We start from the raw sequence: 21,868 nt of genomic DNA on the forward strand, positions 1-21,868 counted from the left end.
TATATATTAAGGTGATTCTCCCTAAGACCCTCAGACGGTTGCTCTTGCCCAGCCCTGTCCATGTGCAATCGTTCCTAGGCGGGATAAAATTCCCAGGAGGAGGTCGCAGGTGAGTGCAGACAGGCTGGCTGGGGGCTCTCGGCTGCCTCCGGAGCTGCTCCGGGCCGCGGGAAGCAGTAGGGAGCCGGCGGCTCTTTGGTTTCTCCTCTCGCCCGGGATGTGGGAACGGGAGGAGAAAAGAAACGGCAACTCGTGAGCAGGAACTGGGAGTAGGGGGGATCGTTTTCTTTAATTAACTGCATTTTGGGGAGAGGGGAAAATTTCAGCTCTCGGAAGGAAAATTCCTCCTCGTTGCCCCCGGGAGACCCTGGGCTCGGCCGAGGGAGGCGCTTTGTTTTTCAGACTCTTTCTGCTCCAGCGATCCCTCTCCCGGAGCAACCAGCCGGCATCAGCCGGGGCCGGCACCGCCGCCAGGAAGGGTGCTGCCGGCCGGGAGCGCGCCGCCGGCGAGCGGGCTCCGGGGGCTCGGGCCCGAGCGCTGCACGCTCACGCGCGCGTGCCCACGCACACACCTGTGCACAAGCACGCACCGCCCTGTGCACGCGCACGCGGTCTCTGCAGAGGAAACCTGGAGCACGAACGCAGGTTTTAGCCACAATTTCCGACGGGAGAAGAAGAAAGGAAAGCGCCGCGAGAGCCAGCAGCGCTGGTGGGGCGTCCCGCCGTCCCCTGCCCCCCCTCCCCGCAGGGCGGCCATGCCAAACCCCCCCGGGAGCAAGGATGCAACCGTCCCCGTGAGGGATGGCGGCGTGGTCTGCCGGGTCGGGGAGGCTCTGCAGCAGCGCTGCATCGCCCCGGGCACTGGGTGCATCCCCTGGGTGTTGAGTGAATCCCCCCAGGCACTGGGTGCATCCTCCCTGGGCGCTGGGTGCATCCCCCTGGGCGCTGGGTGCATCCCTCTGGGTGCATCCTCCCTTGTGCTGGGTGCATCCGTCCAGGCATTGGGTGCATCCCTCTGGGTGCATCCCTCCAGGCACTGATTGCATCCTCCCGGGCACTGGGTGCATCCCTCTGGGTGCATCCCCCTGGGCACTGGGTGCATCCCTCTGGGTGCATCCAACCGGGTGCTGGGTGCATCCCCCCGGGCGCTGGGTGCTCCCCGCGCGGCTCCTGTGCTTTCCGCCTCCGCAGGGCCGCAGGATGCAGTGTGGCTGCGCTCTGCCGGGGCTGCCCGCCATGCCCGGCTCCTGCTGGATACCAGGTGAGCGCCCAGCGGTGCCGCGGAGGCAGAGCCTCGGGAAGGCCAGGACCCTCCGCGGCTCAGCGCCCTCCTTCCCGAGCACCCGGCGCCCGGGGACGGGCCCTCGCCGCAGACCTGCCACCAAGGATGCACGGGAACATCCTCGCCGTGGGGAAGGGGGCAGGAACGCGGCTGCCTCCGGGGGTGAGGGGGGGGAGCAGGGACCATCCGGCGCCCGCGGATGCCTCCGGCTCCCCACGGGGCCGGGCTAAGCGCGCGCCGCTGGCTCTGCAGGGCTGGCTTTCCCCGCCTGGGCGTGCAAGGCTGAGTCGAGCCCCGGCTCGCGGCAGATCCAGCTCTGGCATTTCATCCTGGAGCTGCTGCAGAAGGAGGAGTTTCGCCATGTCATCGCCTGGCAGCAGGGCGAGTACGGCGAGTTCGTCATCAAGGACCCCGACGAGGTGGCACGGCTGTGGGGCAGGCGCAAATGCAAACCCCAGATGAACTACGACAAGCTGAGCCGGGCGCTCAGGTGCTGCCCGGGGCCGGGGGGGGACGGACCCGCAGAGCCCTGGGGGCCGCGGTGGCCGGAGCAGCACACATCCCGGCTGCCCGCTCCTGGGGATCCTGCACAGCCCATCCGTATGGGGGCAGCGGGGTCGGAAAGGGCCCCTGGTCCCCTCGGAGCGGGGGGGGGGGGGATTTCAGTGCTTTTCCAAATAACCCCCCCGCCGCCCCTTTCCTCCGGCCAGGTACTACTACAACAAGCGCATCCTGCACAAGACCAAGGGCAAGCGCTTCACCTACAGGTTCAACCTGAGCCAGCTCGTCTTCGTCCGCTGCCCCGCGCCATGGGACGCCCGCTGCCCCCCCTGGCCGGCGCCCGCCGCGGCCCCCGGGCTGCCGAGCCAGGTAGCCGCCCGGGACGGGGGGCGGACGGGGACACGGGGTGGTGGCACTCGCCCCCCGCGCTGCCACGTGCCCCTTCCTTCCCCCCCCCCCCCCAGCTGCTGCACAACGTGCTGCTGAGCCGCCGGGCGCTGGCCGAGCAGCCGACCTGGCACCGGGGCCTCCGGGCGGCCCCGGGGGACAAGAAGGTGGCCGCCACCGCCCGTAAGTGCTCCTCGCACGCCCGCACGTGTGCACGGGCACCACCGTGCCCGCTGGTGGCCCCTGGCCGGCTCGGCCACCGCACGGGGCTTGCGGAGCGAGCCGGGGTGCCGCGGCGAGCGGTGCAAGCGGTGCAAGCGGCGAGGCGCGGTGCGCGGTGCCGGCACCTGTGCATGGGGTGCGGTGGGGCTCAGCCCCCCGGCGCAGCCTGGCAGGGCCCGCGGAGCCCGGGCTGCTCCGTTCCCGGTCCCACAGCAGCACCCAGCGGCTGCAGCTGGGAGAAGGGGACGGGGCGCCCGGCCCCGAGGATGCGGGAGCCAAAGCAAGGCGGAAAGGAGGAGAGGGGAGCGGGCTGCAGCGGGGTCCCCCCCCACCCCGGGCGCCCGGCTCCCAGCGCTCCCGTCTCTCTCTCCCTCTCTCTCCCGCTCCCAGGGCTCGGCTCCGCAGCCTCCTGCTGCCCGGCGGTCTCCTGCTGCTGCCTGGGCCTCCCGGACGGCTTTGGGCGCCCGGCCGCCCTCCCCTCGCCGTGGCCGGTGCCCGTGGCACCCACCTGGGCCAGCTTCGCCATGCCGGGGCCGGCGCCGGAGCGGAGACCCCCCACCGGGCTCCCCAAACTGGAGGCGTTCGTCCCGCATCCCGGCTTCCTGGTGGGCGGGGAGGAAGGCGAGGAAGAGGAGGCGAAAGGCCGGGCGGTGGTGGAGGGGGGATGTGGGGGGCTGCCGGGGGGCTGCGGGGCCGCCCAGCACCCGGCTTGGCCCCCCCGGCTGCCCGGATGGTCCCCGCAGCCCCCCTAGCGCGGGCGGGCTCCGATCCCGGGGAAGGGGGGGGCCAGGACCTCCCCCCCTCCTTGCACCGCTGCTCATTCCCAGGACCCCCCCGGCCCCTTCCCGAGCCGCCGCAAGGGCTGAGAATAAAAATAAGCAGCGCCGAGCAGAAGTGTGTGTGCAGCGCGGCGGCGGGGGGGCGAGGGCGGCGCGGGGGTCCCGGCGCGGGGCGAGGGAAGGGGCCTTCGCCCCCCCCCGGGAAGGGCGCCGGGAAGGGAGGCCTGCGCCGGGATTCCCGGAAGGGGGCCCGGGCTCATTTTCGTTTTCGCTTTTCCGTGTGTGTGTCGGGAAATCCGCAAGGAGAAGCAGGCCGGGCTGTGGGAGCGGGAGCAGGGCACAGCCGAGCCCCACGGAGCACCGGAGCGGCCACGGGGGGGGGGGGGGGGCGCGAGGAGGAAGCCGGGACCCCCCCCATTCCCGGGCTGTATGTGTGGCTGCCCCTATGGCTGGGCTGCGGGGGTGCCCCATGGCTGGGCTGTGTCTATAGGTCCCCCCATACCTGGGCTGTGTGTGGGTGCCCCATAGTCAGGCTGTGTCTATAGGTCCCCCTATAGCTAGGCTGTTTCTATAGGTACCCCCATATCCAGACTGTGTGTGGGTCCCCCAATAGCTAGGCTGTGCCTATAGGTCCCCCCATAGCTGTGCCGTACGTGGGTCCCCCCATAGCCAGGCTGTGTCTATAGGTCCCCCCCAAACCAGGCTGTGTGTGGGTCCCCCCATAGCTGGGCTGTGTCTATAGGTCCCCCCATATCCGGCTTGTGTTTGGGTCCCCCAATAGCCAGGCTGTGTCTATAGGTCCCCCCATATCCAGGCTGTGTGTGGGTCCCCCCATAGCCAGGCTGTGTCTATAGGTCCCCCCATAGCTGTGCTGTACGTGGGTCCCCCCATAGCCAGGCTGCCTCTGTACATCCCCCCAAACCCAGGCCATGCATGGGTCCCCCCTAACAGGGCTGGGGCTGCGGGCGCCCCACAGCCGCGTGGGCTGCGTCTGCACATCCTCCCACCCCCGGGGCTGCATCCATAGGTCGCCCCATACCCACACTGCGCCTATAGAGCCCCCCCAAAACCGGGCTGCGTGGGGGTCCCCACACACCCAGATTGTGCCTATAAGTCCCCCCGCACCCAGATCGTGCCTATAGGTCCCCCCGCACCCAGATTGCACCTATAGGTCCCCCCACATCCAGATTGTGCCTATAGGTCCCCCCACACCCAGATTGTGCCTATAGGTCCCCCCGCACCCAGATTGCACCTATAGGTCCCCCCACACCCAGATCGTGCCTATAGGTCCCCCCACACCCATATTGTGCCTATAGGTCCCCCCAGGCCCATATCGTGCCTATAGGTCCCCCCGCACCCAGATCGTGCCTATAGGTCCCCCCACACCCATATCGCGCCTATAGGTCCCCCCACACCCATATTGTGCCTATAGGTCCCCCCACGCCCATATCGCCCTATAGGTCCCCCCACACCCAGCCGGGGCCTGCGGGTCCCCCCACAGCGGGCCGCGCTCGCAGGCCGCCGCCGCTGCTGCCCCCCGGCCGGCTGCGGGGCCGGGCGAGGCCGGGGATCGGGAGCGGCCGCTAGGCCTCGAGCCGGGGCCGGGGCCGAACCGGGGCCGGACCGAAAGCGGGGCCGGAGCCGAGGTGAAGGCGGCCCCGCGGCTGCCGCCAGCCGGGGAGGGAGCGGGCAGAGAGGGAAGGAGGGAGGGAGGGAGCGAGGGAAGGAGGGAGCGAGGGAGGGGGCTCGTCGCGCCGCCTCGCCGCCTCCCCCCCCCCTTCCTCCTCCTCCTCCTCCTCCTCCTCCTCCTCCTCCTCCTCCTCCTCCTCCTCCCGCCGCGCAGGTCCGGCCGCCGCGGCCGCCGCCGAGATTGCGCCGCGGAGCCGCCGCCGGGAGGACGATGCCGCCCGCGGGGCGGCCGCGCTGAGGGGGCCGAGGGGCGGCGGCGGCGGCGGCGGCGGCTCCTCAAGATGGACTCGCGGCTGCCCGGCTCCTGAGCGCCGCCGAGGCGCCGGCCGGGGGGAGGGAGGGGGGAAAAGAAAGGTTTTAATTATTTAAATCTTAATTATTATTATTTTATTTTTTTTGGTTGAGGGAGGGGGGGGGTGTTTCGGAGAGGGGGGGGGCGGCCCCCCCCCCGCCTCGGGGACGCGCCGGCCGCCGCCGCCGCAGGAACCATGAGCGTGAGGCCTCCCCAAACGGCCCTCGACAGGTAGGTGCCGCCGCCGGGGGGGGGGGGGGACCCCGCTGGGCCTCCCCCAAAACATCCCTTTCCCCTCCCCTCCCACCAGCCTCCCCCCCACGGCGACCCCTCGACCTGTGGGCCCGGGGGGGCGACGTGTTTTACACCAAAAATACCCCTCGGGTTGGGGGGGGGGGCGACGACCCTGTGTTCACCCCCCAGCTGGGAGCAGATGGGGAGGGGGGGGGGGTATGTGCATCCCCCTTTTATTTTTGCGTGTTTTTTTCTTTTTTTTCTCTTTTTTTTTGGGGGGGGGGGAGGATTTGACTGGCTGCAGCGAGTCCGCTCCCTGCCTCCGGTTGCTTTTTTTCCCCCTTTTCCAGCCGTCCAACTTCCTGTGTTTCCACCGCCGCCGCCGCCGACCGCAGCGGGGCCTAGTCGCCCGGCGGCTCCAGGCCGGGGGGGCCGCAGCCCCTGGCCGGGGTGGACGAAACAACCCGCCTTTCCTGGGAGAAATCCCTGTTTTTTGCTACCCTCCAGACCCGCCGTGCAGCGGGAGGGGGGGGGGGTCTTGGCGCAGCCTGGCTTGGCTTCGCTCCCGCTTGCCCCCTTGGCTGTCTGTGGGGCTTTAGCTTGTTGAGGGGGGGGGGTTATAATTTCTGTGCTTTCAGGTTGCTGCCTGGCTCTAAGAGGGTGTTTTTTTATTTAAAAACAAAAAAGAGATGGACTGGGTAACGCCGTCCCGTCTCCCTAGCCGTTTGTCTCCCTGCAAAACCCGGCCCCGGCGCTCGCCCGGGCACACCGGCACCTTGCCGGCAGGTGCTCGGTTGCATCTCGGGCGCCGGCTGCCTGCAGCTTTTGCGGGGCCGGTGGCCGCCTTTGGGCACGAGGCAGCCGTCCCCCCCCCCTCCTCCGGGGCGGAGGGTCTCCGCAGACCGGCGTTTGCCCGCAGGAAGCGGGAGGTGAGGAATAAAACCCCATCGGAAGGAGCCGGTAAGGTGCCCGGGTGCTCCTGCGGCGCAGACAAGGCGTCAGCCGTCCCCGCTTGTGTGGGAGGCTGTGATTTATTTATTTATTTTTATTTTTTTAATTTTTTTTGGCGAGGATTTGGGTCTTCTCCAAACTGGCAGCGGAGCCCGTGCCCTCTGGGTTATTTATGAAGCCTAGTGCAGGGCGCCGGGTGCTCGGCACGCTGCAGCGCTGGTGCCTGCAAAGGCTGCCGCTTGCAGCAGTGCCTTCCGGACCCAGCTGCAATTCATTGGCGAGGCTGGAGCTGTTAAAACCATCACGATCTTTCGCTGCCGGCTGGAGCGATGCAGGGCCGAGCCACTCCCTTTTAAGGCAAATATGGATCTTGGTTAGACGTCTGAAAACCCCGATCAGCCGGAGGGTGCAAATTGTATTTGGCACTCCTCGTTAGCGTGGTATGTAGGTTCTCCAGGTAATTGGATATCTCTGCTGGGTGTTGGTCCCCTTGGGCGAGCGATGGTGTGGATACACCGCAGCGGATGCCACGGTGTTGCAGGTGAGAAACACTACCTGCATTTACAGGTTAAAACCCCAGCATAACTAGCCCGGACTATCAACCCTTTTTAATTGAAGGATTGTCTGACATATTTGAAGAAACAATCTGTGCGCTCGCATGGTTGAGGGAAGGGAGGGGGGGTGGTGCGTAAAATTAGCATTGAAGTAAACAAAAATTTCTTTTACGAAACGTTAATTTTACTGTTAAAATTGCAAGTGTTATAACTGGCAGCAGGGCCGGGAGCAGGCACCGAAGCAAACCTGCAAACCAGGCGTGCACGGTGTAGCGAGGGCTGCAGCCATCCTGCAGGCGGGCATCCGGGATCGTATGGCTCCCCCATGTATCTTGGGGGATTACGTCTTCCCTAGCAGGGCCTTTGGCCATGAAATTTTGCCGGTTTTAAGCTTTGAGTTCTCTCTGTCGGGAAGGTTACGTCCCGCGCACGACCCCTCTGTGGAGTCGTCCCTAAGGAAACTGCTCCAGAGCCAGGGCCGTTCCTCCAAAACGGTCGGGTGAGCGACGCAGGACGGGCTGCGGGTATCCAGGAACCAGCGCCGTGCCGATCCCCTGGTGATGCCAAACGGAAGTGTGTTGGCTCACGTGTCAGGAAACCAGCGGCATAAAGCACTGGGAGAGCCAGAGACGGACCCCTTGCAAAGAGCTGCGGTGGGGTGCAGCTGGGGAGTCCCAGCTGGGTTTTGGGGGATGTCTTGCTGCTCTCCAGTGGCTCGTGCTGGGAAGCCGTAGGCCTGGCTTCCGCATCCAGAGGGATTTCTGCCCTGTCTTCTCCCAGCTGGCAGACTGTACTGTTCAAGGGTAAGGACGGGGTCTGCCTGATTTAGGAATTTTCACTGTCAGGTGCAGCTGATGTTGAAACTAGCCTGTGGAAAGGTGTTTTCCTGTTAATTCCTTCTGACAGAATGAATGCAAAGTGCCTGCGGTCGAGGACAGCTTTCCCTGCGTGTCTGAATCTCCTGGTAGCTCGAGTCTGGAAGAGGAGTGGTTGCTTTTGCAGTAGCTCACCTAGGATCAGACCTGGGTGCCTTAGGTTAACCCGAAGCGTGCTAATTATTCCCCTGGGATTTCAAAGAGCTTCCCAGAGGCAGATTAGGATTGACAACCTCGGTTGGGGAAGCGTGTGGCGTGGGCGGTAATGCCGTGAACGTCAGAAAGGAAACCCTGAATCACAGGCTTGCCGCTTCCCAAAGAAACCAGGTGTCCTACCCTTGCTTGAGCCGCAAGGTCGCACTGCCTCGGGACTGGACTTTGTGTTTTATAGGAGGGAGGAAAAAAAACCAAAGCGGCTTAACTAAACCGAGCCGTACAGCCTCAGACAGCAGTGGATCCTGTATCTCAGTGGTGGGGAAACGCCACCAAATCCGAAAGGAAAAATAACAAGGTTTGTTCCTCTGCTGTTAAATAACTTTCCCCTGTCACGTCACAGGAGCCTGTCGGGAGCGTTTTACCCAGATTAGCCCCTGTTTTGACCTCTCTTTCTTAGGATGAGCTTTTGGTGTGAGAGAGGGAAGGGTGAAGGGGCGAAGCCCTGAAACTCGTGGGAACGACGGTGACCGGACTGCGTCCGAGTGGCGGAGGTGGCAGGGAGGGCAAGGGGAGCGTTTCCGCCCTCCTCTGCGGGTTTCAGTTCCTCCTGGACTAATAGAAGTCAGATCACAGGCGGCGGCGAAGCAGCCTCTTAAATCTCTGCGGGAAGTTGCCTCCTCCTGCTCCGGGACAGCGAGCGGGGTTAACTTCCCGGACAAGGCAAGCGGCTGGAGAAGACACCTTGGTGGGACACAGCGGGAAAGCTCGGTTGTCCCCGGGACAGGAGCCAGGTTTCCCGAGTCCCAACCTGCTGCCGTATCCCCAAACTTCACGTTCAGACGCTAGTGGGTGACCTCTCCGGGCTGGGTGCGACGACCTGAGTGCCGTTTCCCTCTACTCCTGTTTGGGGCAGCCTGGCCAAAGGTGAGCAGCGCTGCTTTTGTCTTGCTTTCTACGCTTTATAGGGGAAAATTCGGACCTCTGCCCTTTCCATCTGGCAATGTGGAAGCAGGAAACAGGTTGCAAGTTGGTCCATGACTGGCAGGGTGAGGAAAAGGGCCTCCCTTAACAGTGTGTTTCTTCTGCCTCCTGGAGTTTCCTTGCCTTTTGTGGATGCAGTAGGAACTGGGAAGTGTTTTCCGTGCCTTGCCGGTAGAAGATGTGCGTTGCGCAGATGCACTTGCTCTTCGGATATAGCCGTGGGCCAAAGGCCAGCCGTTCGTTTTGACCCCCGCTGGTTTTTGTGCCAGTGGTCCAAATAGACCAGTCTGTTCCTTGCCGCGGCCAACTGGAGCACCCCTTGCGTGGCAGGGGGATGCGCGCCAGCAGAATAAGCCTTCTGTCTGGGCACATTGTGCCCGAAAAAAATCCAGTCGCTTGTGTGGCTAATTGAGGGACAGAGGCAGATTGTTACTGCCGTGCCAGGGAAAGAGGTTTGGGCAGATCGGGTTGCAGTGAGTAGCTTCCCTGTTTTCCTGGCATCGGCCTGGCCTCGCTTGCTGGAATCCCTCGTCCGGCGGCTCTGTGTCGTCTGCGTGGCCGGGCCGTCGCTGCCGGGCCGCGGCCACGGGGATGTGACATTGTCTCCTACGCATGAGTCTCTCCCATTCATGCCGCCGAGCGCGCGGCGGGGAACCGCTCCCCTCTGGAGTGGCTTTCTGCAGAGAACAAGGTTTTCTTTTTTTTCCCTCCCCGCCAGAGGAGAAGCTGGTTCCCAGCATTGCAAATATGGTTGGGGAAAGCTCGGCGCGCCCTCCGGCAGCTCCTCGGCTCCGGGCTGGAGTGGCCGGGCTCTGTGATCTTGAATGCGCTGGAGAGTCCCTTAACAGGCAACTTTTGCTGGGGACTGACCTTGACGTTTTATGAACTTGTTAGCGTGGGCTCTGGCCGTACCAACGTGTGCTGCTGCACTGGTGCTGCTAGAAGGTATTTCTGGGCATTTGCATAGTGGCCACAAGTACGGGGCGGATCTGGGGGCTTTGGGGAGCAAATAGGTGTTCCCGCGTGGTGATGGCTGATAACTGGAGATGGAGACGATGGTAGCCCATGTCAGCCAAAGATGATGGCCGCTTCGTGCCTTGGTCTTTGGCCAGTGGCTCAGCTTGCCGAGCGCTCTCCCCGTTTGCAGGATTAACAGGGCATTTCCATCTCCAGGTGGATAAACGGAGCAGGTCCGTGCTGACGGCTGGTGTTCTGGCCACTTGCGCCAGCGCTAAGATCCCCCTTAACAAATAAGCCATCGCTCGGCGTCCTCCTGGTCCAGGGCTCTCGCTTTGCTGTGACGAGCGTGTGCGAGGCGAGGGCTGGGATGGAGCACGGGCTTGAAAAACAACCTGCCGCGCTTTTCCTCTTTGCAGCTTTTAATTAACTGGAGAGCTCGACCACAAGGCCAAAAATAAACGCGTTGGAAACACAGGCCTCCTCGAGCAGTTAAGCGCTGCCGGCGTGCTCTGCCTCTTGCCTGTTTTTTATCGGGCGCCGGGCTGAGAACTGGGCAGCTCTGTAACGCAGAGAGGTCCCGAATTGAGCGGAGAACCGGCAGGATCGACTCTGGTCCAGGGAAGCCTTGCTTGGCGCACAAGGACGAGACTTGCTTTCCCTGCCTGGAGGAGCAGCTCCCCGGCACCTCCAGGTGCGGGACGTTATTGCGGGGGCTTAAAGCTCCTCGCTGCTCTTTAAATAGCCAGAATATGCCCTGCTTTTTGAGGTCAGAAGCCCGAGGTGCCCCCACCTCGTCCAGCCGAGCAGCACGGCTCTTCCGCAGCAAACGGGGTAATTCGAGGACTTTCTCCCCGGGCAGCCCCTGCCCATCGGTTTGCTCCCGGGTCCACCCGCCGCTGCGGTGCCCCCGTCCGCGTTGCCGTGCGGTTCGGTTCCCCGGGCCGCGGTTTTCCCCCGCAGCACCCGGCCGCGCTTCATGGCACGCGGAGCCCAGCAAACTTTCCTATCGGTTTAGGCATCGCTATCTGACCTCCTGCATTGCCGCAGTTTTTAGTAGCGTAAAGACCCCACAGGGAGACCGGAGCAAAAGCATTTTGAGAGCAGTTGTTCGCACTTGTTCGTGAGCTGCATTGACAGAAGGAGACGTGATCTTTCATGCTTCGGGGTGTGTGGCTTTTATTTAGGAGGAAGGTCAGGAAGAAAACGTCCCTTCAGGGTAAGTTATTCCATATCTAGCTACTTCAGACCTCACACCCCAAAAGTGCCGTCAGTGTCTGTCATCGGGGGCTGGACAAACCAGATCTGCTAGTCTGAGCTGGCGTGTGTTTTCCAGGAGACGAGTGGGACCATTAATAATTACCCTGCCCTGTGTGGAGAAGAGAGCTCAAAAATGGTTTGGAGCTCGTGGTGCTTTTGTAGCTTCTTATAGTTCTTTTCCGTGTAACTCTGCTCCAGTGGTGTTCCTGGAAAAGCTGGGCCATGCATGGTGCGTGAACTCCATCTTCTTAAGGGGGGGAATTTGGATCCTGGCTCTGATTTCCCTGTCTGACTCCCCGCATGCTCCCATGCCATGGTTTTCTTGCAGGCAGGGAGGGGAAGGATGACACACTTCCTAAAACAAAATTTTGTGGGAGGAAAGGGCTTTCGGCGTGCAGGATTGCTGCTCATCTTGCTCGACTTCGCTGGTAGCACTAATGATACTTAACATTTGTGCAGCACAGTTCATGTGCAGAGTGCTTCGCAAACATTATCTAATTAAGTCATGAATACTTGTTTATGCCTTCCTCGCCTCCTGGCTCGGCTCTCGCAGCCCCCATGTGCTCTACGCTCGCGGCGCGCAGACGTCGGGCGCTGCAGAGCTCGGATCTTGAGCAACAGGAGCTTTCTGCAGCCCGCTCGACGGCTCCCAAATCGGCCTCCCGGCCGCCGGGAGCGGCGCTGGGGTTGCTTAAGGCGTCCCTGCCCCGCTGGCAAAGCGTTGCCTGCTTAAGCCTCTCTCTCGAGTCATTGCGGGGAAGCCTCCAGTTAATGGAGTATTTCACAAATTTTGTGTGACTGCCTGGCTCCCGAAAGCACAGCTGTCCCCGGAGTTCAGCCTGTGTTCCTCCCCGTGGGGAATTGGCATTACAAAAATTTGCAGCACACAGACAATTAGAAATGTGGGGAATGGAGTCTGTTACGCCATTAAATAACCAGGGCCGCTGTGTTCATTGTGTTAATTTTTTTTCCATTTAATTAAAAATCTTAATTTAAACAAAGCTCTAGCAGAATCCCCAGTCTGCTGCAGCAAAGTTGCTTTAGGAACCCAGGGATTTAAATTCAGTTTGCTGTGGAGCATGCATGGGACTTTGCATCTGATTTGCAAAATGAAATTTGCTACCAGCCGCCTCCCAAGGGCTGAGGCTTTGCTTTTCTCCCTCGGAAAAGAAAGAGAAGAACAAGATTTGCTGCAGAAACCCAAAATGAATTCGGGATGACTCCAGCTCCCGGATTTGCGGGCTGATGGGCAGCAGCTGCAGGGCGGCTTGGCAGTTGAGCATAGTCTACATGCCACAAGGACGCTTTGGATCCTCGCGGGCCATGTGAGCCCTGTTTTGCCTCTCTGCAGACGCGGTCGGCCCGGCCGAGCCGAACCCCGCCGGTGGCAGGGATTGGGCTCTCGGCCTAATAGTAGCCAAAAGTTGTTCTAAGACTACTCTCATCCTTAACTTTAAGCGTGCACTTAAATACGTTCCTGGTTGGAAGTCAGAAAAATTGTTGTGTGTTCTAGGAAGGGAAAAGATGAGAAGAAAAGTACGTCTCCTCTGTAATAGGGGTTTTTAATTGCAAATTTTATCCATAGTAGGATGAAAATGGTGAGAAATTACTTTTTTTTTCCTTTCTTTAATTTGCTAGCAAAACCCTAACAAGGTTTAAATCCTCTACATACAAACTTAGAACCAGACACATAATTACAAGCTTCCCCGATGCGTCATCATTTTGCAATTGAATAGGTCGGCTGCGAAACAAGAGCAGCTGAGAGTTTTGCACCGAACCTGTCGTTTCTCCGTAGCTCTCCCCGGCATCCCGAGCAGGGAGGCAGGTGAGCGTTCCTGGAGCTGCCGCCACCGCGTCCCCCGTGCGGGTCCTGGACTGACACCCAGGCAGAGACGGGGCTGATTTCAGGAGAAACTTGTCCCGTGGCGTTTAAGGGCAAGGGTCCGCCGTGCAGGACTCTGTGCCGAGATCCCAGCGGCAGGCTGGAAGGGACGGAGACGTGGTAGTGGGACGTTATCCCAGGACTGGTGGGTGCTGGGACAGGGCTCATTCCCTGAGGTGACACTAAAAATGATGTTTCGGTGCAGGACAGCGAGGGTGCAGCCCGACGCTCCCGTCCAAGCCGTCTGCTCCGAGCGCGTCCAGGCCGCAGCTCCCCGCCGTCCCTGGGGCTGTGGCTTCCAGCCTGCCCGAAGCTGGCGTGTTTTTGCTGGAACGGGAAGATGCACATCCTTAGCACATGCGTTGCAGCCCTCCCCGCCTTTCCGCTCCAAAGGTTGGGAGCCATGGAGCTATTCCAGGGAGAAGCGAGTCGGCACTGGATGCAGCCAGGCAAACGCATTTTCCCTCTGCCTTGCGCTGGGGAGGGGGAAGGGGAGGAAGTTGAATCATTTTTAGCTGCAATTCCTTCCTTCCTTCCTGTCCCCAGAATATCAGGAGACAGCCAGTATGCGAAGCCCTTTCTGAAGGGCTGCAGTTTGGGAGAGGTACAGGCGGCCGAAAGCGGGGTTTTACAATGGGACGCGTCAAATAACCTTCATAGGTGGGTGCTGCAGTGGTGCAGACTGTAACGTCCTCCGGCAGACGTTAATGTCCTGCTCTTCCTGCAGACGTTAACGTCCTGCTGCAGACGGTGCTTCGGGCTGTGGATGGGGTGTGAGCAGCAGGCCGCGGTGGAAGCAGTGACTCAGTTGCAAGAGGCATCCCAACACGGCGCTGGTTTCCCTTTTCAAGTCTTTTTTTTTTTTTTCCATATATACATATATATATATATATTTTTTTTTTGTAACTTTCTTCCTGCAGACAAGCCCGTGCCGGCCCGATTTGCCTTCCCGCTCATCTTAAAAAGCAGCACGTTTGCAGGCTGGCCTGTTTGCGCGTACAGGCCAGGCCTGGGCTGTTTGTAAAACGTTTTGTCTTCCCAAGAGATGGGATTGCAGGGAGCAACCATTTGGAGCCTTGGAAAGGGAAAAAAAAAATCCCGATGTCTCGCACCGAGCATTTGCAAAGCTCTGGCTGCAGCCTGACCCACTTTGAGGATTTGATCCTGTTTCTCTCTTAATCTTTTAATTGTGGCTTTTGTTCTGCTCGGCCTCCCGAGGTTGCAGCGTTTTCTTTGCCATAGGTGTTTGCCGCTTAGCATCTGTGTGCTTTTCCCTGTATTTTTCTTTTTCCCCCCTTTAAAGCTGAGCTGTCCAGATGGTAGAGGGAATGTCCAGACCTGAACTCCATGGAAAACGAAGACTCGCGCTGGGAAAAGGAGCCCAGCGAGGCAGCGCTCGCCTCCACCTGGCTGGGCGCTGGGGCGGCCGGTGTCTAGTGCCGGCGAGCGGCGTGCCAGCGCTGCCAGCGACGGTGCCGCTCGTCACCTCGTTTTATTTTGCTCGCGTTGCCTGCAAGCTCTGCGCGAGCAGGTCCTTGGCCCGAGGACTAATGAATTTAACAGAGGCCGGGCTGCTGCGGGAGAGCTCGGGCTGAGACGGGCTCCTGATGCCCGCAGTGTGCTGAGCACACGGGGGTACGGGCAACACCGTGTTCGCGGTGTAGGTCTGCGTCGTTCCCAGCAGGAATACATCTGCGAAGCTCACAGGAGCTGAGCGTAGCGTTTTCTTTTTTAAAGGACGGGGATTTTTTTTTTTTTTCCAAAATATTTCTGAAAAAGTAATAGCTGTGATTTAACTAAAAATAACTCAAATCAGGGAAAATAACCTCAAACCAGAAACCGTAATTACCATGAATGCAGTAGAGCATAGGACACCCGTTCGGATGAGTAACCCAGTGATGATGTGGATGCCTCTAAGTCATTTCTACAGATGCCAGTTCGGGGTAGGAAAATGGTTCCCCTTCTGGAACCTGGCACTGCTCCTGTTGCATCAAGACTTGATGAGTCAAGGGCAGTTGCATGATTCAGCCTTCAATTTCCAAGGAATTTCGTGCCCCGGAGCCCGACGGACTCCAGAGTTACTTTTTAGGAAGACTTGGGGGTTGATCCTTCGGGCCTGGGCTGCGGTGACAACCGTAGGCGCAGCGTCCTCCCTTTCCAAGGGTTTCTCTTCCCCCCACCGAAGGTCTTGCCGGCGCATGCATCCACGGAGCCGGGGCTGGTAAAGGAGCCTCGTGCAGGAGAAAAAACTGCTGGAAGACTGCTGCCCTGGTGGTGCATCTGCATAGGCCAAAATCATTACAGAAATGTGAATCGTTACCCAAAAAAAAAATCGTGACCGTCGCTGAAGTAGCTTCTCTGGTAGGGGACACACGTTCAAATCGGGTCCCTGTCGAGCTGGCACAAATGGCCGTGCAGCATTTGGTTTAAAATGGCATGTTTTGGTTCTCTGTAAGTCTATTAGGAAGAAGCTTATGCAAAGCTGAATTAAAGCACTCTTTTAGACCGGAACGAGCTAACGCTGGTGGATCTCCTTCACGTTAAGCAGGAATGGATTCGTGCTGTGAAGGTGACGCTGGTGTGGCCCTGAGTTGTTCCGGGGTCGGACTGGCCGTTCCCGGCCGGGCTCCGGGCTCAGCTCTGCGTAGTGCTGGCACCTTTTTGCACCAGGTAACTTACCCTAATGATGCGGCTTAAAAGCCGTTTTATCTCCCACCTTGTTCATCAGCGCGTCTCATCTTAAGACCTTGCATCCGGGGCGATGTCAAAAGAGGAACCAATCCTCCCGTGGCCTGGATAAAGTAGCATCATCTGCCCTGCTCGGAGCGTCCTGAGCCGGGCCGTTGGATAACCTGGCTGCGGTTAGAGTTTGCGCAGCAGCGGCTTTGCGACCGCGTCCTGCCTCTGACCGTAGCAGCAATGCTCTTTTACTAGAGCGCATGTCCGGAGGAGGCAGTGGACGGTGTCATCTTTGGGAGGAAGGGTGACAACATGGGAGCTTGTGCATGTCTCCGAGAGGAGTTTTGTCTCCTCTTCCCTCTTCGATAGTGAGAGGTGCCAGTTAAGCTCGAGGCTTTGGGGAGAGGCGTTTATTTGCCAGAGGCACATGTGCTGTTTTTCAGAAAATCCAGTGCGCGTCTCTGCTCCTTTTATCCAAGGTGACTCGTTAGCCTGGGAAATCCATCCCGCGCCGCCCATCTGGACTTGCTGTGGGATCTGGAAGGAGCGTCCCCGGAGCCATGTGAAAATCACGCCCCGGTGCATCATTTCCTACTTCCGAGGCAAAGCACAGTCCCCAGGGAAACCTCCCTCTCCCCTAGGGGACGTGGGAGCTCCGCTCCTGGCCTGTGGCTTGCTCCGGGAAAGGGCCGTGGGAGAGGCTTTGTGGCTCTGCTCCTGTCCGCGTGCCAGGATGCAGCGAAACGCCGGCCCCGAGCATGCCGAGCCCGCGGCCCTGAGTCACCGCGAGGCCTCCTGGCCTCGGAGACCTGGGCCCGAAGCTGGGGGTGAAGAAACGAGTGGAAAAGTCCACGTCAGGCTTTGCTTTTTAAAACCGACTCCGGCAGAAGCACAGTTTCACTTGACTTTGACCCAGACTGTGGCTCTTTCTCAACTCTGTCCTTCCTGCGTTTCCTGCCCCTTGCTGCCCACCAGCACGTGGAGACGTGGGTCGGGGACACCTCGGCCTCTCTTCTGCGCTCCCCATCCTTGCTCATCCCCTCTTCTGCAGCGAATGTGCCCGGGCTCCTCCCTGACAAGGCCCTGATTTAGTTCCCTCTTTGGCGGACAAGGCAGGGGGTCCTGCGGGAAGTGTAATTGAGTAAATTAGAGGCTGTGGCATAATGACGATGCAGGTAGGGTCTGAATTAAGATTGCCCGGGTGACCTTAAGCGAGGCATTTCCTAATACTGGGGGGTTCGACCCTAGTATTAACGTTCCTTGAAGGTGGACTCGCTAATGCGGTGCTAGGAGCTGCGCGCCCCGCGGCCACGTGACGGGGACGTTTTCGCCCGTTTTCTCTGCCGGTTTTGTGTCGCGGCCCTGAAGTGCGAGGCCTCCCTCTGGTCTTCTCCAGCAGAGATCGCTGGGCGGCGTTGACTTATTCCCCCGCGTGGCTGAGAATTAAATCTGCTTTTAACCTGCTGGGCACCTCGATGCAGTTAAGCCTGTTGCTGTTTTACCTCTATGTTCTTGGCGTTGAAGCAGCCCTCCTGGGAAGCCTGTTCTGCTGTCGGCACTTCTCTGTGGATGCTGCCCTTCCTCCTCGCCTGTCCAGTGCTGCAGCCGGCGATGCCACTATGTAATTTTGCTTTTTGGGTGAAGCTTTTGACTGTTACGATTGTCAGCGTAGGAGAGAGGGGAAAGATTTGGAGCCGGGAGGAGCGTTAACCAGCCTCGTGCGCTGGAAAGCGGATGGAAATTGCCATGGTGCGTACCCAGGGCCCTCCGACTCGGCCGAAGGGGGTGTAGGCAGGCAGGAGAATGCTGATCCGATGGAACCGGCTGTAATTACCCTCGGTGCCTCTGGCTCGCCTGTAATTGTGGTTTCGGGGAGCCATTGCGTCTTGGAAATCGGCTGCAGCAGCGGAGCTTTGGGGTTTACGCTGTTGTGGACTCTGACTTTCCGTCCCGCGGGGCGGTTTCGGGGCGGTGGAGCGGCTTCGGGAGATCCTGTTGTTCAGCCCAGCTGAACGCTCTCGGCTCCCTGGCGCGGTTTTTGGTGCCGGCACGGGGGAGCTTGTAGCAAACGCGGCGTTTCACCGTGTGCCGGAGCACGGTGCGACGAGGTGAGAGGCTGTTGCTGCTTCGCTGCTTGTGTTTAGCCTGGGACTGCTTTAACCACCTTTGTGGCTTCCCCCGTCGTCCTGAAATAAGCCTGGTTTGGGTTCGCGGTGGAGTTCATTTGATGCACACTCAGGCTTGCATACACACACACACACGCACACACACACACACAATTTAAAGAAGTGAGTATACCATGGGCGCTTTGCACTTCTGCAGCGTGTTGGCCAGCGAGGCATCCCCCTTCGGGCCCGCCGCGCGTCCGTGCAACCTCTCTGGGAAGGAGAGATGTCATCCTCATTTTTGGGAGGAACATCACCTTTCTCCAAGCCGTGCCAGAAATCCCGCTCTGAGCCCGTGGTGGAGGCTGAGCCTTCCTGGCACCCACATGGTGCTCGGGAACGCCATGGCGGGCTGAGACCCGGCGCGAGTCCAGCCCGCCCTGACCGGGACTCACTCTAAACTCCTCCAAACCCTCCTGCCTCCGCGGCAGGGTCCTGCCCCGAGTCCTGCGAACGCCCCCGAGGCTGCGCAGCGAGGGGGAAGCCGGCGAGCACGCGGAGAGGCGGCGGCGGGGGGCCCCGACGCGCTGCCCGGCCCCTTCGCCGCGGGGCGCGGACGCACCGTTGCCGTGCCGTGCGCTCCGCGTCTGTCTCTTGATCTGTTTGTCTCCTCTTCTCCCCCCCGCTCCGCTCCGCTCCGCTCCCCTGCAACGCTGTCCTCGGGGCCTTGCGCCATCTCTCACCGCAACCCCTGTCTTTGGTGTCGCTTTGTGTCCTCCCTCCTTGGCAGCAGACCAGGCAGCAAAAGGCAGCCTCACCTGCCCAGGTAAGAGGGGTCGGGGAAGGGGCTGGCGCTCGTGCTCTCATGCTGCACCCTCGCTTCATCGCAGTCTCGGGGGCTTTAAGGCAAAGGCCAGCTGGTATTTCGATCAGATACGCTGGGAAAACCTTCATTTTTCTCTCTTTTGTTGCTTCGTCGCCCTCCCGCTCGGCCCCTGCCCCAGAGCGCGGGGGTCTGGCTGGTTCGGATGGGAGGAGGAGGGATAGGACAGCAGCCAAGGAGGACGTCTCGCCTCTAGGGTCCTGCTTCCAGGCCGGCCTCAGAGCAGGGAGCCCGGGTGGCTTGGGGAAAGGATGCGAGCGGGAGGCCGTGCTCTGGGGTCCTCGTTTCTGGGATGGTGCCGGATTCGGAGGACCGGCAGAGTCAGGTCCCCTGAAGAGGGGTAAGGGAGCAGGGCTGCGTAGCTCTGGGGTGCTGTTTTTGGTGCGGCCCTGGCTAGGTGGCGAAGAACAAGTGTGAGGCTCGTCTTTGATGCAGGTGACTCAAAATCCAGCTCCCGTGTGGTTTCCTCGGGCCATCACTCGAGTTAGCATCTCCTGCCAGCACACCGAGCTTACGTGGGTATCGTGACTTGGCGGAGCAGCCAGGGGCCGTCTCGTTTAAGCGGTGTTTGCAGCATTGGCTGCCCAACGGCCGGGGTTTGCTTCGACTTCTCCAGGCCCCGTTAGGTGGAGAAGAAACGCCGAGGCTAAAAAGAGCTATTGGGATGAGCGCCCTCCCTCCTCACCCCGGGGAGGAGCAGTCCTTCCAGCGCAACAGCCAGGGGACGGGCCGCGTGTCTCCCGTGCGCAAAAAGCCGCAGGCAGCTTGTCAGTGCGGCGTGCGGAGCCTCGCTGCAGGGCTGGCGAGGAGAAGCGAGAGGGGAGGAATGTAAAATAACTGTCCGTTGTCTGTCTGTCTTTCTCTCATCCATCCTTCGCTGCTTCGTGTTCTGTTCTTCCATCAGCCCCATTGCAGCCTGGTAAGCCCCGGCGCCGAGCGCCCGCGCTGTGTGTGCGCGTTGCATGACGCAGTGCCCTCTTGCCTGTCACCTTCGCTCTTCTCTCCCGGCCCTGCTCATTCCGTGCAGCCCCGACCGGCTCCTTCCTTCGAGCATCCTCCCGGACCTACGGGAGACCTTGGGCCATGGCCCCGAGCCTGGCGTCTTCCGGGGCTCTGCCTGGAGCTCTGGGTCAGGGCTGGCAGGGGGATGAAGGGAGAAGCGTTTTCCCGAGGCGGCTTGGGGCCGGGCAGCAGGAGCTGGCGCGGGCTGCCGTGGCTTTCCAGCTGCTGCCGCGCAGCTCTGCGCGTTTGTCCTTCCTGAGCCGGAGCGAGAGCCGAGTCCCTGGCAGGGGCTGCAGGATGACCCTCTCCACTTGTTCTCCTCCCTGACCTTCCTCGCTTCATCCTCCGCAGGTTAAGCAGCCTGTCTTCCCTGGGCGATTCGTCTTCGGAACGGAGGTCTCCCGGGCACCACCACCAGCCCTCTGACTCCACCGAAACCACAGGTAGATTTTTCCTTCCCCCTCCTCCGCTTGTGCTGTGCTAGAGGATGTGGCCGGTGCGGTGCGAGTAGCTGCCTGTTTGCACAGGGGCCTTAATGGCTGTACAGCGCAGTCCTCGCAGTGTCCTTGTGGGGTGGGACGCGGCTCTCCCGCCCCGTTTGCAGCGGGGAAGCTGAGGAGCAGAGCGGCGGCGTGGCCTGGCCAAGGCCGCGGGTGCCTGGGGAGCGCAGGACCCTCTCTGGCCCCTGAGCTGGCCTAGCAGCAAGGGAGCGGGGCTGCAAAGGTGCCCGTGGCCGGAGGCTCTTCCCACGGTGCCTGTGCTTAGCCTAAAGCCCCGTTCTCAGAGGGGATGGAGTAAAGGCGCTGAGCCTACGGGAGGGATTTGGCAGGCATCCAGCGTTGCTGGCTGCGGGCTCTGGCTGCATCTTGTCAGCCCCGTGGATGAGGGAACTGGATCACTGCGGGGGGCCGTGGGTCGCAGGCTTGATGTGAGGTTGCTTTTTTGATATGCCCCTGGTTTCCACAGGTAGAAGGTTGAAGCTTTCTTTACAGCAGGTAGATTTGGAGGTTAAAAGCCTGGGAGGCAGGAAGGGGCTCCCCCGCTGTGGCCCTGGGACAAGGGCGGCTGCGGGAGCTCGGGCTGCTCGGAGGAAACCGGCTCGGCATCTGGGCAGGCCCAGAGTTCAGCAGTTATTAATACAGCATAGCCAGAAGCGATGACCGTTCTGTTCTTGGGAGATTTGGGGTCTGATTCTTCTTCTTGCCGTGTCGCCTTTTACATCGTTTGGGCAGCATAAAGAGCCCTCAGTGTGAGGATGAATTCACCGTGCCCCTCGTGTTGCCAGAGCAGCGCGCAAGGGGCCCGAGAGCTCTGGCGAGTCTTGCTGCAGAGGTTAGCGAGCGAGTGAGCAACCCAGCTGCTTGCAGAGCCTCGGCCGCTGTCTCGAGCACGTGTCCCCTCCCTGGCCGCTCTGAATCCAGCGCCCGGTGCAAACCCGCGGCTCTGAGCGTGATTCGGGGGTGGGGGGCTACGGAGCAGAATACCAAAAACCGTGTGGGTGTTCTCTGCGCACCATCTCCTGCTCCGTGCGCTTTTGGGATGGAGACCCTGGCTTTGCTGCCAAACCACAGCTGACTTCTCGAGGGCCGTGCGCCCCTTCCCTGGCTCTGGAGAACGGGCAGGAGCGGCAGCCCCAGGAACCAGGAGCCACAGCAAATTGGTCCAGGCCACGTTGGCGCTCGAGGCTCAGAGCCTCACTTGCTTTCCCTCCTCTCCCTGCTCAGGTCTGGTGCAGCGCTGCGTCATCATCCAGAAGGACCAGCATGGCTTCGGCTTCACCGTCAGCGGGGACCGCATCGTCCTCGTGCAGTCCGTGCGGCCAGGTGAGCAGGAGCCGGGCCCTCGCGGCCCCTGCGGGCTCCCCTCCTCTGCTTAGGGTCCCGTCCCTCCTGGGGCTGGCGAAACGCGGGAGGAGGAGACCTTCCTTCCAGTTGCTCGCTTGACGTCTTTCTTCCGAACGGGGACAGCAGAGGACACGGTTGCTGGGGGAAGGAAGGAAGTTACGGGGTGAGCTTGTTCAGGTCGCCGGCGTGGGGTGGCGTTGCTCCCCGGACCGTGGGGAAGCTCTCCGGGCAGTGACAGGTTAACCGCGGCGCTCTCCCGGTTGTTATATAATCCAGGGAGTTGCTGACTGTGGGTGGGTGGGGAATTCCCTTTTGTAGCCCTCGGTAAACAGGGATTCGGCAGCGCTCTGCTC

The 21,868-nt window shown here is 60.9% G+C and overlaps 2 protein-coding genes across 3 annotated transcripts in view; both read left to right on the forward strand.

The window, feature by feature from the left end:
• Nucleotides 1-1,236: 1,236 nt before the first annotated feature.
• Nucleotides 1,237-4,758, forward strand: LOC106495091 (ETS translocation variant 3-like protein). The gene is made up of 5 exons (XM_067313141.1): nt 1,237-1,261; nt 1,535-1,772; nt 1,993-2,152; nt 2,248-2,353; nt 4,604-4,758. Exons 1-5 carry the CDS (start codon nt 1,237-1,239, stop codon nt 4,756-4,758), a joined length of 684 nt encoding a protein of 227 aa, XP_067169242.1.
• A 562-nt stretch (nt 4,759-5,320) lies between these two features.
• The window catches only part of ARHGEF11 (Rho guanine nucleotide exchange factor 11), a 34,067-nt gene continuing 17,519 nt past the window's right edge, over nt 5,321-21,868 (forward strand). For both annotated transcript variants that reach the window (XM_067313167.1, XM_067313168.1), the window contains exons 1-3: nt 5,321-5,383; nt 20,023-20,114; nt 21,396-21,494. In XM_067313167.1, coding sequence (XP_067169268.1) covers nt 5,349-5,383; nt 20,023-20,114; nt 21,396-21,494 — 226 coding nt within the window. In that variant the 5' untranslated portion in view covers nt 5,321-5,348. The remainder of the gene's footprint in view (nt 5,384-20,022; nt 20,115-21,395; nt 21,495-21,868) is intronic.

This window comes from Apteryx mantelli, chromosome 31 (assembly GCF_036417845.1).
Source record: "Apteryx mantelli isolate bAptMan1 chromosome 31, bAptMan1.hap1, whole genome shotgun sequence".
Taxonomy (NCBI): Eukaryota; Metazoa; Chordata; class Aves; order Apterygiformes; family Apterygidae; genus Apteryx; species Apteryx mantelli.